Raw genomic sequence first — 18,420 nt, 5'->3', positions numbered from 1 at the left:
TTACTAATCATATAAAAATAACCTTTTCAGTGGCAATAGAAGTGACCCTTTTGTGTCTGGAAAGCATCTCAAAAGCCATGCGTTGTTTCTCATTTTTTTTGACCACAGGTCAGTTTAGAATGCATATTTGCACTCAGAGAAGTGTATTGTGGCTTTAAACTTGGAGCATTGTCCATGACAAATTTAAATGAGCTTGACTTTAAAATAAAATGCTTGCAATTTAAAATAATGTTGTGCATAAGAACACAGTGTCCCTTTCTGGTGGGACCACAGAGGCTTAATAACTAGCATCACTTTTGGATGAACATGTTTAACGGCAAGCTTTCTACTCATTCTGCCACAGCACCAGTCCTCTTGTGCATTCTTCCTGGTGCTTGGAAAAGATGGAGCAGCTTATCAAAGAAGTTTAATCTTTTCATTGGCTGTTACCCATCTTAATTTTTCAGTGTCATATTAGGTATTGACTTTCTTTTGTCAGGCAGGCTCCTCTATAATAAGCTGTAACTTTTAGCGTGCAAGAAAGGCCGTATTTGTTCTTGTGCATGTTCATGCGTGTGTGCATTTGTGATGAGTCTTCGGGTTTTTTTTCCTATTCAAAGGTGCTTCACTAGCATTGGAAAAGGTGACTAAATGAGATGATATGAAGAGCTACCTGGTGACCACTTAGGCAGAATATAAGCAATTAAACTCTTTCTTGTTTGCACCTTCAGGGAACCTGTAATATGGCTCAAGAGAGAAACTCTTATCTTCAACAAGACCCCATAGGGCTTAGCTTAGGTGGGAAGGGGACAGAGCTCGGATGGTGGCATGCACTGCACAGCAGAGAGGGATCTGTTCCACAGATTTGGCCAGGCACAAAGCTGCAGCTCCTGCCAAGGGGCTGCAGCCGCTTCATCCCACGTTGAAGGCTGAGTCTTACCTAGAAAGACAGTCTGTGCCCCATGGCACGTCCCTGCTCAACCTGGATCTAGAATGGGTGTTTCACCTTTGAGAACAGTTTAATATATTGTGTTTGTTGATAACGTCGTTTTCTTCCTTATATTTTCTGCAAGGTACTGCCTGTATTTCCATAATTCCATGATTGTTTTTCCCCAAGGATGAGGGAGGTAAAGGCAAAGAGAGTGCTTTGCCAAGATGAAGAACAACAATGACTTGTAACCCAATGCTGTTTTAATTGTGCAGGCTGCTGCTGACAAACAAGCCGGTCTTTCTGCCAAACATACGATTTTCTTCAAGGTATTGATCTCTAGAGGGGAGTCTGACATCCCTTCCCCTTTTTCACCCCCATGAAGGGCTGTGAACTGCACTAGTTGGAGTGGAAACTGGGATATTATTTGATTGATGTGGCCTGCGGGTGTATGTTGGCAAGTCTAGTCAGCTGCAGTATCTGTAGGCAAATGCTCCTTGTGGCCGGTGGTAGCTGTTGCTTGGGTTCTCATCTCAAACGAAGGAGCAGGGTCGGAACCAGGGCTCCTAAACACAGCTTAGAAATCAAACATTTCTCTCAACCATGACAAACTAAAACCTTTAGGAATGGAAAGGAACCAGGCTGGTTAGAAAGTAAAAAGGGAGGAAAATGGGGATGGCTGTGGGAATGTTTGGGCAATCCTTCCCCCAGCCCTGGAGCCCCTAGAAAACTTGATTGCATAGTACTGCTGCCATGCCTAAGAGGAGTTGTATCTAAGGTGGTGTGCACCCAGTTCCCTTCAGTAGCTCAACGTCTTTATGCTGTCCTTCATACTTGCTTTAAGATGAGAAATCACTAAACTAGAAAAAGAAAGAAGATTTGGTTTGGTAATACTGTCGTTACCAGAACGCCATGAAAGAAGCAATTTACTTAAAGAGGAAAGACCTGTTATGTTATACCTAACCATCCAGCTCAAGTATGCTGTCTCCCATGATGGCAAACAGCAAGCGCTTGGAGAACAGCAGAACACCAGAGCGAGTGTGAAAACAGTGTGATCCTTATCTACTGATCCTGCTTAAAGCCATGAGGGAGCTGCTGAACCAAAAATACAGTTGGATCACTCTGTTTAATAGTGACTAGAGGATCTGTCTGCCATGGATTTGTTTAGTTCCTTTTGGTTCCATGTAACAGGTCCTTAATTATGGTATGCACAGTGTGGAAAAAAATGCACCCTTTAGTTCATTTGAAAACTGATGCCTCCCTTGTTCTCTCTCCTCTTTTCCCCTTGCTTCTGTGAGAAGTAGTGAAGGGTTTTTCCCTTTCCACATTGAATGAATTAATGGTTTGAAGCCATTTGGGACACTCAAAGGCGCTCACATGATATTCAAACCAAGGACAGAACATTCTCACCCGTACGCAAAGAAAACCTCTTCCATTCAAAATGGTTCATGTACAAGCAGAGTCCATGAAATCCAGGGAGTACACAATGTTCCCATGGACACATGGTGTTCCCTGCACCTGTATATGAGCTTGCAGAGGTGAAGAGCTCTGTTGGGGGGAGAAGACTGCTGGCCAGAAAGGGCTGATCGTACTTGTACGCCCATGAAATCCAGGGAGTACACAATGTTCCCATGGACACATGGTGTTCCCTCACCTGTATAATGAGCTTGCAGAGGTGAAGAGCTCTGTTGGGGGGAGAAGACGGCTGGCCAGAAAGGGCTGATCGTACTTGTGTGTTCATTCCCTGAGAAACCTGGAGCACCACTGGAGGCTAACGCCCTTCTGCTGTTCCCCACAGGAGGACAAAGCAGTGCATCAATCCCAAACTGGTCCATTTGCTTCGGTTTTAAGAGCTTAATCCCGGAACATATCTGTATATCTGCTTATCAGACTTTATAGAAGTTCTCTGTTGAAATTTCTCCATTTTCTCCTTTGGATATGTGTGTGTGTTTACACATAAATGTATATGTGTGTATATACATGTATGAATACGTAGAATTTACTATATACAACTAAGAAAAAAATTGATTTGGTGAAGGGAAGGGTAGAAAACTTATCATAATGGAACATTGTGACTGCGAATTTTAAGCCATGACAGCCAAGAAATTCAAAATTATGTTTCCTGCAGCAACCGTAATTTGTCTACGCTGGTCATAAATACAAAAGTGTAAATCTAGGAGCATACACACTAATACAGGAAACTTCATTATGTGCAAGGGGGCTAAGTTACAGTTGTAAATTTGCAAATTTGAATTTCATGCCTGTTATGTGTTTAAATTTCCTATGATAACACTGAATTAATGTTGTTTCACCATGGAATATATTAAGAAAGGCTTAGCAATTACAGGACCGTAGCTTTCATTTAGATGAGAATATGACATTGCATTAAAACAGTATAGTTTATGTACATATTTCTCCAAAACATGGGCAATGCAGGACTGTTAAAGCTTGACAGCCGCGATGCTGCTAAGTCTCGTATTTTTCTGACTTAGACTGGTGATGGCAGTAAAGCATGGCTGGCTTTTTAATAGTTTGGCTGCTGTGAAGTTGCTAACCCAGTTTTTGGTACGTGTCATCGTTAACCTTGCGTTTGTGTTGCTGCTGTCAAAATACAGGTACAGCTTTTTCCTCCGCCGTGTTTGTCACTCGTTCATTTTGTCCCCCCGTCTGCAGCCGGCAGAAGGGAGGGAACCGAGTGAACAGCCACAGCACGTAACTTCTCCTGTCCCCTCGGCATGTTGCACTCACGGTTACTGCATCTGGGAAAACTTTTTTTTTCCCCTAATGCCAAATATTTGTGGAAAGTGCTGAGGTTCATCCTGTTTTTCAGGACTCTGGACTAAAGACACTCTGTGGCCTTGTGCTGGCTTATTCCCCAGCTGTTTTTCCTCCAGAGGTGGGGGCTTCTGCCATGTGTTGTATTTTCTCTCCTGTGCAGCTGTGAGGTAGCTGGATCCAGGCTAGCTGATGATCCTTTGCTGTGTATGGACTAACAGAGACTACTCTTACGGTAACCACTTGATTCCTACTGCCAAGGTGTCCAGAGTAGTGCCCTGGTGTGGCAACGTACACAGAGCTCAAGTATTTGCTATTTTATGCTGACAGATGAGTTCTGGTGAATCCTGTTGCTGCTTAAGACAACTGTCCCCCAATGCCTCAAGCTGCTGCAATACTTCGTCCAGCATATATTAGCATAAACCACTGAGAGAGGCAATTTGCAGCTGGCTACGGCGGGCTGTGAACTGCAGTGGTGGAGGAACAGGCATGTGTTTGTTTTATCAGCTGCTGCAGGGGCAGTAATCTCGGACAGAAAGGTAGAGCAGAGGGCTGGGGATGAAGAATGCTCTAAACTATCACAAACCCATGTAGAAGAGTCACAGCCCTGAGTTTTCAGTGATGCAGTCCTCAGGTACATCTAGGCACGGGCGAGGCAGGCTGGCAGAGCACTGGTGTCCAGCTACTCATTTCTATACTAAAATTAGCATCCTGAGAGGGAAAAGCTTGCAGTTTTAGTAAGTATTTGGCTTATTTATTAAGCAGAGAAGGAAGTGTGACTAATGACTATTAAACATGTATCACTGAGGGTGGATCATCATAAGCTTCCATTTTATTATTAAAAAAAAATTATAGTAATTCAGTACTCCTAAATGCTTTCATCTTGGGTGACTGAAAAATGCAATGTCATTATTTGCGATATTCCCTACAACATGGCCTCAGTGGAGTCCTATAGATAGTGTAATTACTGGGAAAGCACTCTTGTTTTCCAAGGCTGTTGAAAAATGTCAAAGATAGTGCACTGCAGTGTTTGAAATGGAAAGTAAATAGAACATTTAAAGTAGCGCTGTGGTGAAAAGCTCTGATGGGACCAAAGAAGTGGTGCAGTTGTCTGTGCATGGGCAGTGCTGTCCGCCAGGCCTGGCCAGCGCCTCACGGCAGCACTCTGCAAGGGGGATCAGTTCTACCTTTTCCCAAACCTCTTTTCAGCTCCCCAGAAACCTAAGGGCGGTGGTCAGGCAGTGGAAGGAGGGACAAGCAGGGCTTCCAGGCTTGGGCAGCATACTAGGAGTCGGCCAACACACAGGCAGCAGAGCCAGCCAGTGTCCTGTTAGCTTCTCCAAGCTTTGTGCTGGAGCACACCTAAGTAGTGAAGAGGACGTAGCTAGAAGTGGTGGCTGGAGGTGAGAGCAGAGCAGAAAATGTAGTGGGAAGAACACATTGCTCTCAAGGGGAGCCTCTAAAATGTCTGTAAATTCATAAGGAAACAGTCTTTGGGGCTGCCGTTTGCCTTGAACCTGGAAAGGGATCAAAGTCAATGGGCTTTAGACTGCTCTGTTGTTAAAGGGCAGGAGAGTTTAGAAAGGAGGACAGTGATGACAATGGGATCTGTTGGACCACAGTATGTATTTGCTGGGGTGCCTGGATATAAACTTAGTAATTTCATTTTGATCTGCCAGTTGGAGACTCTTGTCCTATGCTCTTCACGTTTTAGGTGTAGCTAATAAACAATTATGTAGCTCTACAACAAACAGATCAATATGTTTGAGAACTAGGAATTTTATCCTTATACTAACTTTAGTGTTGATATAATACTTACTGCAGTGATATTGACTGCAGCCAGGTGGTGAAGGGACAGTATAATACGGGATTATTGCCTTGCCTTTTACCATAAAAGATTTTTCTGCATTATAAGGCTCTGAGAAAAGGTTAGTACCTAATAATAATAATAAAGTTACACTTACTGTTTTAAGCATTTGTCCTTCCAATCTTTTTAATACACACATGCGTGCACACACCAAATTGCAACAATTCTGTATCTAGGCTAGTAACACCATGGATTGAGTCAAAGAAGCAGTTTTCTTATAGACTTGATAATCCAGGAGAGCCAGACCGTACAGTTTATTACATCTTTGAGTAACTTTGCTCACGTGGAATTTGATGGCACTGATAATGTAAGTCAGACTGTTCCAGGTACGTTTGCAAGATCTGACCACATTGGGTCCTTTCCCTTGTAAGTGGGAAAGAGAGTGCTGTTTTCATGTGCCTGACGTAATCCTGCTTCTTTTGAAATTGATAGCAAATACTCACTCACTATGAATTGTGGGTACTCTGCTCCTTTCGGGGTTTAGGCTATTACTGAGTAACTCGAACATGTAATTATTTTTCTTTAGTGTCCTTGTACCTGTGGGAGTGAAAGTAGGTACCTGCCCAGATGGAGTGGTCATGCTTAGGTTCACGAGCCACATCTTCTGGTTGAATAACTAAATGTCCTGAAGCTGGGAGTTCAGGATTAGTTTTGGATTAGTCCCCGCAAGCTTTGAAGTGTGTTCAGTAGGTTGCTGAAATATAGTAGCGGTAAATATAGTGGTAGATAGGGGTGAGGTGAGAATATAGAGGTCTGCTGCAGGATTGTATCTTTATTTACACTAGCAAATGTATTGGGTTGTTGACTGAGGAGTATCTCCGGCATTTGCAGCTGTGACTTTTGTATAGCAGAGGACATGTTTACATTTCATTCATTAGTGTTTTTTCAAAAGCTCTTGTGTGATGTATTTATTGTGCAAGTTTTTTTTAATTTGGGGTACAGGATATGAATTCATTTGACAAGTTTATTCCTTTAGCAAGTTGGATAATCATTTGTGATTCACAGTTTTATTCACTGGGGGGGTGGGTTATTAATTTAACTTGCACTGTATTCCTTATCAGATATTTATTGACTGGTTTACACTGTACAGAACAGGATTTGAGTAAATCAGCATGCTGTAAATTTGCCTTTTTTAACAGGTTTATTGCTTTAGCAGGTATTCACTTAGGATTTTGCTGCTCCATCATAAAACATTCCCGGGCATGGAATACATTTTTGAGTGAGATAATATACTGTATAGACCAAGGTGTACATATCAGCTGTCATATACATATAAGCAAAATAAGAAAAGATGTTTTCTTCTGCAGACCCCAGCAATCTTGTGCAAAAGTACTTATTTCAACTGCAGTGCATTAATGGAAGGCAGAAGTAAGATATTGCATGACCTAGAGGGCATGAAAGAAGAGCATTACCATTTTCTTTTCTTCAAAGGGGGAAACGTCTCAGCAAAGACGAGATCTGAAACCCATTGACTCCAGGGAAGTTTCATCAAGACTGAAAAATTAATAATTGTCTTGTTTTGTTTCTCTTTCTCTTCCTGTTTTTGCAAATAACAAGTTACTCTGTTCTGACCACAAGATGACGTCTTTCTGTCTGCAGCAAAGATGCCCCTTTATGTTTAAAGGTCTGTTGTGGTACTTGTGGAATTAATAATTATGCTAATAGCAATACTTTTTTTGTTGTTGTAGATGTTTGGATGTCTGTAAAAACCACTGGGAAGTGAACTGATCCCTCTTTTTAAGCCAAAGTGTGTTTCTTATTGTAACCTTTTAATAAGAAGGCGCCTACTGATAAGACTTTCTTAGAAATTGGACAGTACAAATAATAAACATGTATTATGTAAGAATGATATAAAATACATATAAATTTTATACATGGACGTGATAAGAATTTTTGAATCTGTGAAAAATCTGAAAAATGCTTTTAAAAAGTGCAATTCTACTCAGTGAATAATCATGTTAAAATGATCTCTTCCTTTTAAATCTCTGATCCAGTACAAATAATAAACATGTATTATGTAAGAATGATATAAAATACATATAAATTTTATACATGGACGTGATAAGAATTTTTGACTCTGTAAAATATCTGAAAAATGCTTTTAAAAAGTGCAATTCTACTCAGTGAATAATCATGTTAAAATGATCTCTTCCTTTTAAATGGCTCTGATCCAAAAGTGCAGGCAGGCTCATAAATACTGATTTTTAGCAAACAAAACAAGGTTTTTTTCTTCTGAATGAATGAATCAAAGTGGTTATGAGGGGATCTTTAAAATACATTTCCTAGTATAAAATCTTGCATCTCAGTTGTTTACGAGGTCAGTTTGCACTTCAAAAAGCATTTCAGAAAGCTTTTAAAATGTGCGCCGTGTGTGTTATACAAGTTCAAAACAGTCATAGGTATACCTACCAAGTCCAGCCACTTATAAAGGTATGTTTTTTAATTTTTCTAGCCACTCAGCAGATACCCACCTTTGATCAATGACATCTCCTTTTGGCTGCCTTCTGAGACATACTCTAAGAATGATTTCTATGATTTGGCTCGAACCGTTGGTGGAGACCTGATAGAAAAGGTTGTCCTAGTGGATGAATTTACCCATCCAGAGTAAGTAAAACTATTAACACATTTTTTGTGTGGTCAGAATATAAATATTTTATGAATATTTTCATTCTGTACACCAAGAAATTATTGATTCTTACAGCATTTGCACATTTCATTTTTTAGCTCCAAAGCATTTTTACAACGCTTTCAAGAATAAATATTTTTGCTTAAAAACATTATCTTATATTTCAGTTTTGTACTAGTACTGAGCTTCTGGTATTCAGACCGCAACCCGAATGTGTTGTGCTCAGTTAATCACAGCAGCAGTGAACTACCTTCCTCAATACATCTGCCAGTGTGTGACACTCTTATCCATAACTTGTCTGATACTCTAGTCCTGCTTTTCACTGGGTGACTGGTGTTTGTCTCCCTGTTCTCTTCCTTTCTTTTTCTAGTCCTGATTCACTAGTAGACCTTTACTATAAATGTCAGGGCTCATAATGATTTGTTGCAGAATACTATTGTTGGTGTTCAACAGGGAGAAAAAAACATACTTTGTTCCTTTCTTTCTGACACTTATTTACGCTGTTGATCAGTCTCTCAGGCTTCAGAATACCTTCTTATGGATATAGCAGCACTGACAACCATTGGGTGCACAGGTTACTTGTCCAACTGATACTATCAGTTGTCTCAAAAACTGACAAGTATCAGCTATTACATATGCACTGTTTATCAATTTGCTGTTTCCAAATCAAGAAGTAAATATGCTGCTGGCTACCCAACTTTCGAAAATTGGGGTTTAAAATAATTTCTTTTCTTGAAGACTTTTTTGGTGCTGTAGAAAGGCAGGTAGTAAACCTAACTGCAGTGTTTTTTGAAGATGATAGGAAAATACTTCGTGTTGTGCCCCAACACCTATAGTGTGGGTTTTTTTTTTTTCTTTCTACCTCCAGGTATTTGACCCTATTGTTCTTTTGAATTTGATGTGTGTTGCAGACCGGATGGATAGATTATTCTATAGCCTAGTTTTCATGGTGTTCAGTGGATTAATATTTATTTGTTGGGGTTTTTTTTTCCTTCTTACCCTTTTTGTGTGGTGTTATATGAGACTGTTTCTGCTGTGTGAAGAAACAGAAATGCCAATGGAATTTGTTTGGGCATCTGAAAGCTTTGAGTCATTAATTCTTGAGTGGTCCTCACATGGAAATCTTGCGAAAGGATCTTAACCCTATACTCAAAACAGTGTGTCGAGCAGACAAATATAGGCTAGGATAAGATAATGAGTACTATTCATTGTAAAGAACAATAAGACTGTATCTTACAGAGAAATTCAAAAGCAAGTTTGTTGCGGGTATGCATAACTTGTTGTCACTTGGACTGCACCATAGTATCATTTAGCACTGCTAAAAATATATTTAATTGTCTTCTATCATGATGGTTCCGATACAGTACAATCAACATTTGTAAAAATTGGGATGTTAGACCCATTTTTGCAACTGGTCATTTCCATTCATTCATGCTGAATGTTTATTGTCTGTATAGCACTTCTGTGTTCATTGCCACTTTTTGTCTACAGTCTTCCTGGTGATACCAAACATGCGATCATCTTTGTTGTTACATCATCTCTTGGGGGAAAATCCTTTGTGTAGTGTAAGCAGCTCTTCCAAGGCTGAAGGTTTGGAGAAATCTTGTTCCCTGCTCCCTCAAACAGAGGCAGTATTACTCTGTGATTACTCTTGCAGCTCACTGGAGGAATCCACGTACACTGGGAGGGCCTCGCCAGCAGCTCTGCATCAGTCACAGCTCAGCTCATGGGCCATGCTTCTCTTCTTTACTGAGAATATTATCTTCCATACTAGTAGCGTGGTGAGGTAGGGACAGGACTCACTACTCTGGATTTCTACTACATGTGTTTTCTCCTTTGATATGCTTTGACACATCCTGAACATATAGCAGGGGTGACAGTTGTTCAGTACAAGATCATTTCTTCCTCTGCAAGGAATACACCTCTGGTTCCCTCTGTGACTTCTGCAAATAGATGGGAAGGATGACTGCTCGCTGAGAATTGTCACACAGATTTAGGACTTTCCTAGTATTGTCCTTTAAAGCCATTAAACCCTCACTCAGCAGACATCCATAGTGTTTTGACACTACAAGGAGGAAACATTTCCCACCTTCATGTTTGAAGAATTTGGGTGGTGACACTAATGGATTGTTGGTAGTGATGTTGTAGTCCTCTTAGTTTGTTCAACTGCAACAACAATAAAAGAAACCTTTTAAAATGCCCCATTAAAAAACAGTAATTCCAAGGACATTTTCTACCTCATTAAAAAAAGAATTATAGATAAGGACCATAACATAATGGTTACTTTGCTCTTTCTTCTTAGAACAGGGTGTGTGCAGATATGTAACTTTTGCGGACCGATGACATAAGCCATGTAAGTCATTTTGTCTGTCTCTAAAGCCTTTGGAAGACTGACTCTTTGAAAAGAGTGTTCTGCTTAGTCTTAATTCCAAGATAATTGCCTTGTTACAGGGACGATATAGTGGCTTCTTTAATTCAGTGTTGCAGAAAAGCCTCTGGGCACAGAAATTAACGTAAGAGATCCTCAGTGTTGCTATGGATCTGTATGTTACAGATCTAGATGCTTGTAATCATTAAAGCCTTTGGAAGACTGACTCTTTGAAAAGAGTGTTCTGCTTAGTCTTAATTCCAAGATAATTGCCTTGTTACAGGGACGATATAGTGGCTTCTTTAATTCAGTGTTGCAGAAAAGCCTCTGGGCACAGAAATTAACGTAAGAGATCCTCAGTGTTGCTATGGATCTGTATGTTACAGATCTAGATGCTTGTAATCATTATCTTGAATTTGTAGGGATTCTGGTGTGGAGGATGGGAGAAAAGTGTATAGGATAGGGAAGCCTGCAGTGCTGCTGTCTTGAAAGTTAGTTACTTACAAGCAGCTTAATAAGTTCATGCTTGGAGTTAATCACTTCTGGAATTTAAAATTCAGACTTTTTTCATCCTTTATAAATACCAGTTTCATGAGGAATTAGGACATTTGGCAGTCTTATTTTCCTTCTTAAACTACCTTTCTTAGTTATAGGACTATAAAGATTGGAAAACAGAAAATGCTATACAAATAAAACTAATTTAGAACACAGAAAGAGGTCTTTTAATTAAGATCCTTTATAGAGGCTGTCTGTGTGACACTGTGTAGTTACCTTACAGACTTTTTTTTGGTTCAGAAACCTTTCAAGGTTCCACTGGGCTTTGGACTGATAAGCACGCTCCAGTACATTGTAATTATGGTGTGTATTAGCAGTGAAAATGTATTCCTCTACAGGGAAAAGGAAAGGGGGGGGGGGGAAGCATGGAGGAAAGGGGAGGGGGGGGGGGGGGGAAGCATGAGACAAGTAATTGTTTAAACAAGTAAGAGATGTCTGGGAAAAAAGTAAATCTTGATTATCCACTTCATAAGGTGATAATGTTGAGACATCTTCCAGGAAAGCATAGGCAATTAAAAGATCAGCAGGAAGGAATCTCATTGCTGAAAAGCACAAATTTAGGAGAATGCCAAGTTACTGTGCTAGGGTAACTAAGAACCATTCCAGACTAAATGCATCTAAGTAAACTTAACTGAACAAGACACAGCATTGAGGTAAACTGAGTAATGTGCAATGTGTGAAGAAGGCTTTCCAGAAAATGAAACTTTTTAGTTCAGTTTACTCTGCAAAAATTTGATTATCTTTTCCTTACAGCTGAAACTAATTGTAATGGATGCCAGCCTAGTGGGGCTAGATAAATTGTAAAATGTTTCAAGCAGAAAGTTATTTCATACTGCAGTCACGTGTTACTTTGAGGTGGAGAAATAAGCATTCCCTATTAGAAAATAATGTACGAGCAGTAGTTAGGACATGTAGACATTTCTGTATTTACCTCTCTTGAATTTTGTCATTCTTCTAAATTCCTGTTCACCAGTGCAACAGGTAGACCTCACAGAGCAAAGAAATCCATGTGCTCTGTTCCAAGGAGAGAATTGAGTTTTAGTAACTAAGTCCAGGTAGGTAGCTTTTGCAAAAAGTGATTCTGGAAACCAGGATAACTGGTTTCAGAGTCCTGTGATCCACAAGAACTTCCTCCCTTTGCTTTCATCCCAGCAATTCCAAACAGGTCCACCTGCCCCAAATGCTCCTTTTGAGTCAAAAGTGTCAAATTAAAAGGAGCACATGGACTTTTCAGGTGTCTGCAATCCCCACACACCTCTCCACGTTACGGATGTGTGTCTGCACAAGGTATCACGTGAGAGGAGACGGCCTGTGGATCTCAGCTGCCAAACAGCACTTGGGACCCTAGGCAGCTGCTCAGGGGGTTTAGATTCACAGTCAGACTGGGAAATCTCGGAACAGGGGATCCTTGAACGAGAGAGGAGCATCACCTGTGTGAGATATGGCTCGAGTTCAGAACATGCATCTGGGAGAGGGAGCGAGTAGTACATGAGACTGAACAGGTCAGTGGATAATCTTGTCAGCTGTTGATACCTTCCCATCGCCCATAGTGTAAAAGGCCATCACAGACCTGCACAACCGAATGTGGATGGGAAAATAAGGCCCACTGTCACCTTTTTAGGTGATTTTTAGGATATTTTTGGAATCTAAATGTTGTATCAGGCTTGTCCTGATAACACAGTCAGGGTGTAACTTCATCCAAGATGAATAATGCAAAACATGGCTGTAACACACCTGTTATTCAGGCATATAAAGAATAAATCAGCAGATAGGAAGAAAAAGTTGTGGCTTTGCTGAAATGCCAAGGAAACTGAGTGAAACTGTGGCAGTTATGGCAAGGACAGGAGCAGGGTATCTGTAAGGCAAGCAGAATAGAGAAGAAATGTCCCTTTGCAGCGAGCAAAATGTTTTCAACAGTCCATCGTGTGGCTTTAAGCTCTCCTTTGCTTGATGCATTAGCTGCAAACATTTAGATTTTCATACATTTGGTTTGTGGAACACACTTTCCTGTACATGGTCTGTAAAATCGGTTCACTGTGCCTTGCCTTGAGTTGTCGTATGCTGTGTGAGCCGTGTGACCAGCCACCGGAAGGCCGCGGCACTCTTTCTGCTACCTGACTGAATTATTTCTTTCAAATCCTTGGAGATCTTTAAGGACCTTTAAGCATTGCTGTGCAAATACACGGTGAGTGAGGATTTGTGGCTGACATTTTTCCCTTTGGAACATTCTAGTGAACAAACATTTGCAAAAACAAAGAGAATATTTTGGACTGTATTGATACTGAAGGGAGAAAAGAAAGTCAGGGTTTTTTTTTCTTTCCTTTTTGCAATGGCTGTTGTACCCTCCATATCTTGAAGTTCAGGCCTTCTACTACTCAGCCTGTCTAAGCTGTCTAATCAATATGAATAACCTTCAGAAATTAAATCAGAAAGTAATCTCCTCTTCAGTGGTCAAGACTTCTTCAGTTTCAGAACGGAAACAGGTTTCACAGCGAAAAAGAAAGGCTGGCTGAATAGCAGTCGAAAGGTAGAAAGGTCTCTGCCCACTACAAATAAACCAAATCAAAACTGCTGCCATGCAGGGAATCCCAGTAAGAGCAGTCTCTTGCATTTCTGAGACATTCAGGTAAGTATTGCAACCGCACACACGTGGAATTCCAGGGATGGTAATGAAAGCGTACCTGTCCAAAGTAATAGAGGAAATACTGGCTAATCACACATGGTAGAATATGTGGTAGAAGTGGCAGAATACGTTTTTGACCTGAGTTGTCCCCAGTGAAGAAGACAGACAGAGAGAAGAGTCCAGGGGTGAGTACCTGTCCCCTACAATGTAGCACCACAAAGAGAATCCAGAAATGCTGAGGCTGCTTATCTTTGCTCTGGGTGAGCCCTGCAAATGTTTTTTTCAGCATGCCGTGTCTCTTCTCCTAGGTACCTTGCATCATCCTGTCAGGTGTGATGGCCTCACCTCCTCATTCTGAAAAAGTATCTTCTGCATTTTGCAGAGTTTTCCTACTGGTCTGGGACCTGATTTTTTAAAGTTTGATACTAAAATTTCCTTTTTGTTAGAAAGGGAAGGGAAGGAAGGAAGGAAGGAAGGATATGACTCCACATCTTCCTTTGTGAGGAAGATACGTAGGTAGGCTGAAAAAAGTATACAAAACTGTAATCAAGAAATGCACTGTGTCCTCAGTGGTACTTAAGAGGTAAATTTTTAATCAGAACAACTGAAAATACCCTGAAAAGGCAGTGTGGAGACAGCAAAGGGGAAAAAATTGATTTGCTGCATTTTGACGGCTACACTGTTAAAAATAGAAGTGGGGAGTAGGTAAGAAAGGATTTATTCTTGTGTTTGAGTGAATTACTTGCACGCTTCTGGGGTGATATCTGCACATTTGTAACAGTCTGTTAAGGGAAAGGAGAGGAAATGTATTGGCTGCTGTGAAGGAGGAAGGTAGGTGCACTGTGGCACCATCTTTAGAGGCTTTGGGAGTACTCAGATGACCTGTGTCTATTCTTTTCCAAATAGTAAAAGGAACAGGTCTGACACTGAAGAGTCAGATCCTATTGACTGCTGTGTTTTGTCAATACACACCCCTAGCTCCTTGTTAGTGTATAGAAAAAACAATGTAATAACATCATTTTCCTTTTCCTCTTTATTGCCAGATTTGTTGCACTTTTCCTTAGCTAGATGGATATCAAATCAAATACTTTTAGGTCTGGTTATTTATTGAAGCTGGCTTGGTTTTGTCTTGCTTCTAGAACAGGTGAATTAAGCAGAATAATTCTGAAGCACTGCTTGCTGCTAGTATTACGCAAATTAAAACAATCAGTTCAGTTCCTGAACACCTTGTTGTTGACAATTTGCTGAGGGATTCTTTGAGATTACCTTTAACTGCTGAACTGGCAAAGTCCCAGCAGCAGCTTCTCTGCAGAAAAAACAACCCAGAAGCTGCTTTTGACAGTAGCTAGCAGAGGATTGGTTTCTTATCAATGAACTGTGTTCTCCAGCTCTGGATTTTTTTTCTCTCATTTGGTCAAATGAGTGTAAGACTAATATTTTTGCAATAGATTAACTGTTTATGGGAGGCTCTGGATACTGGTTGACTTCTGAGCCTTTCTTTAGTTGTCATAGTAGAGCATGACTATATAAGTGGCTAGTTAAGGCACTACAGTAGTACCCCCGGTCCTTCTTCTCTTTTCCCTCTCTTGTCCCACCCAGGTGCAGTGCCACCTGTTTTCTCTCATGAATGAGAACCTTTTTTGTCATTTCTTTTGCCTTCTGGGCTTCAGCTTAGAAAACATACCTATCATAGACATTGCATACATGTGAGTCCATTTCACTCCTGGTGTGTGTGTCAGGCATTCCCTTGTGCCCCAGACCAACCCGACAGCCAGTGGTATTTGCTTGATTCACAGTCAGAGTGGCCCCAACTACTCTTTGGCTTCTTCCTCTTCCCTGCCCTTTCTCCTTTGAAAAGCAGCTGTATAGAAATCGCAGCTCCATTCTCATAGCAGCTCCCGCTTAGAGGTGGTCAGAGACTTTCTGACCAAATTCATTTAAAGACTGGGCTGCCCAGAGAGAGATGCTTTATGAAGACGTATGGGTTCTGGTCATGTCCAACCAGAGCCTGGACAATCTGCCACCTGAGGGCTGAGATGGTGAGGTTTTCATCCTGGCTGCTTAGAGGTTTAAAGGAGGCCGGACTTGGGCTCCGTGTCTGTAACTACAAGGTAACACTGCCGTGCTGATTGCTACATGGCTCCAGGGTGTCTTGCACTTCCCACTTTCTAGCAATCTTGATGCCCTTCTGTCCCCCACCAGGACTGAGGCTGTCAGAGTTCTGCTTTCCCAGATATCCTGAGCAGTAGCAGGGGCATTCATGGAGCACAGGGCAGCCATCTGCTAGGGGTTTTTTTGAGGAAATTGAACTGAAAAGCTTTTCATTCCTCTTTTTCTTCCCCAGCAAAAACATTCCAGATTGAAATGAATATAGAGAATTAATTGAGTAAATATGCACATATTTTTGTTTAAAAAAGACTTTTTCAAATATTTTAGAAATTCTGAATTTCAACCAGCTCTGTTCCTGCTTCTTTAAAGTACCTACTGTGTGGAGTCAGAGATAGCAAAAATGAGCATGCACTTTTATAGCACAAGCCAGAAAGTATTGTTTGATATGGAAGTAGACCTTTTCAGTGCTATATTTATTATGTATACATGTGTAGGCTTGGAATCTGTCTGCATATTTTTGTTAAGCATCTTCTTCAGAGGTTTTTAAATGCTTGGCCTAGAGCTTTTGAATTCCAGTGTGGATTCAGATACCTAATTCCCTCGGGTTGCTTTGAAAGTCCCCCAAATAGCAGTTCCCTGCCCAAATCTGAGAGTGTCATAAAGAACTACGAGAGGAGAGACAGAGAAGTCTATCCTGTAGAACAATGTGCCCTTGAACTGTTGGGCATCTGCTTATGCTGGGCATTTCTTGCTTCATCTGCCAGAAAGATGGACTTGAAAAATACTAGTAAATGCCTGGACTTTGTTTTACAAAAAAGAAAAAGAAAATCCTTGTTTTATACAATAAAGTGTGAGTTTTGTGACTTACAGCTTTTTACACAGCTTGTGACTGCCAGTTCAGACCTCTGATGCCAGTGTTTACTTGAAGACCATCTGGTGGGTAAAAAAGAAAAGAATAATCAACTGATCAGGAAAGACAGACTCTACCTTCCCTCCTCTCCTCAGTGTTCAGACAGGCACCATCCAAATAGCTGTTCTTAATGGCTCGCTATTGAAGTCTGAGGTTTCCTGCAAACCGCTGTATTCAAATCAATTGTGGGGCAGACAGTGTTCTTCTGTACCATCCCTGGCTCTTCAGAGACTTCACGGAGAAAATCGTCTTCACTAACTGAAAATAATTTACTATTAATGAGCTTCGGTAGGAGTCCCATTATTCTTCTTTGGTGGGAGGCTGGTGGCTAACACGCAGGCTTGTGGGAGGATTGGTATTCAAGAAAGGAAAAAGATGAAGTAACCACAGGTTCCCATTAGAGGGCGGGGGGAAAACACAGCCCTGAAGTGTGATGTATCACCAGTGATATTCCATAGGAAATGTAATCACCCTTCATGGGTAATGAGAAGAGAGGAAAACTTAAGTACGTGAGCCACACAGAAGACAAATGTCAACTCCCTTATGTATTCAGGCGGATACAGAAGATAGCCTTGCTGTATAGAAAAGGGATAGCTGGAGTCACAATGAATCTTTCTAAGAGGCTGCTCGGCTGAAGAGCTTAACCTTTCTTCATCATGTCAACCTGGAGTCAGCCATTCACCACCAGTTCTCAGATGCAGCCCAGAAATCTTTGCCACAATTCCCAAAGCACTTCACAGGAGGCGTCACAGGAATTAGCACAGTGATATATTGACAAGCAGTGGGCTCATGAAAAATGGCTAAAGGAGTCAGCTGCCACAGGATGCACAGGAGGATACCAGTAGGCTTGTGAGTGCTTCTGAGTTCAGAGAAATCCTAGTGAATCGCTGTCCTTGTAGACCAGAGGTTGAGACTACTTCTGTGCAAAGCTGTTTTTCATAGTGCGTAATTGTGAGCATATTACAGTTTGAGAAGCATTGCAATGGCTGTGAATACATCAGAGATAGAGTGAAAGCTTTTGTAATCACATTTGTTAGATGATAAATACTGTGTTCTCTGAAGAGCTTGAAATCAGTTTAATCTTGCAGTGTCTTTTGAAAGTGCTCTACTCAGCAGCTAGGATGGGGGAAGAATTCACTACGTGTAAGAGGCGAAGAGTCCTTCTTTCACCTGGTGCTTTGTCCCTCTCTTTCTACTTCATATTGAAAGGGTTTTCTCTGCCTAAGCCATTGCTCTGTCTCTGCCTGCCGCTGCCTGGGATGCTCATCACTCTGCTCGGCTTAAGGGTAGGATGCAATACCCCTCCCCTCTTTTCTTGGTCTCTACCCCTGCCCCATCCATTCTCCCACAATAACACCGTAGCTGGCCATCCTACCCCAGTAGGCTAGGAAGTCAAGGTGGACCAGTCCTGTCAAGGCCACCAGTGATGGATGCCCATGCTGCAGGCTGGGAATCCCTGCAAGAGAATATGGGTGAGGGAGGGAGATGTGTTTTGGCTAGGTCTCAGATCTGTGCCTGAAACTAGTTTTTCTTTAAAACAATAGACACATCCTTCATATAACTTTTGTCCCACTCCTCCTTAATCAGCTTTTAAATGAACTTTAGCATGAAATTATGGTATGTTTGTTTTCTGTAGTGTCCTAGCAGTGTGAAGAAGCAACACGTCTGTAGTGGATCCTA

At 41.2% G+C, this 18,420-nt stretch overlaps 1 protein-coding gene across 4 annotated transcripts in view; it reads left to right on the top strand.

Annotated features, from left to right (window-relative positions):
* The window catches only part of FARS2 (phenylalanyl-tRNA synthetase 2, mitochondrial), a 255,170-nt gene that overhangs the window by 160,768 nt on the left and 75,982 nt on the right, over positions 1 to 18,420 (top strand). For all 4 annotated transcript variants that reach the window (XM_009279173.1, XM_009279174.1, XM_009279175.1 and 1 more), the window contains one exon: positions 8,002 to 8,153. In XM_009279173.1, the coding sequence (XP_009277448.1) occupies positions 8,002 to 8,153 (152 nt within the window). The remainder of the gene's footprint in view (positions 1 to 8,001; positions 8,154 to 18,420) is intronic.

This window comes from Aptenodytes forsteri, unplaced genomic scaffold (genome assembly GCF_000699145.1).
Source record: "Aptenodytes forsteri isolate BGI_AS27 unplaced genomic scaffold, ASM69914v1 Scaffold81, whole genome shotgun sequence".
NCBI classification, from domain to species: domain Eukaryota; kingdom Metazoa; phylum Chordata; class Aves; order Sphenisciformes; family Spheniscidae; genus Aptenodytes; species Aptenodytes forsteri.
This window is presented reverse-complemented; position numbering and strand designations above follow the sequence as displayed.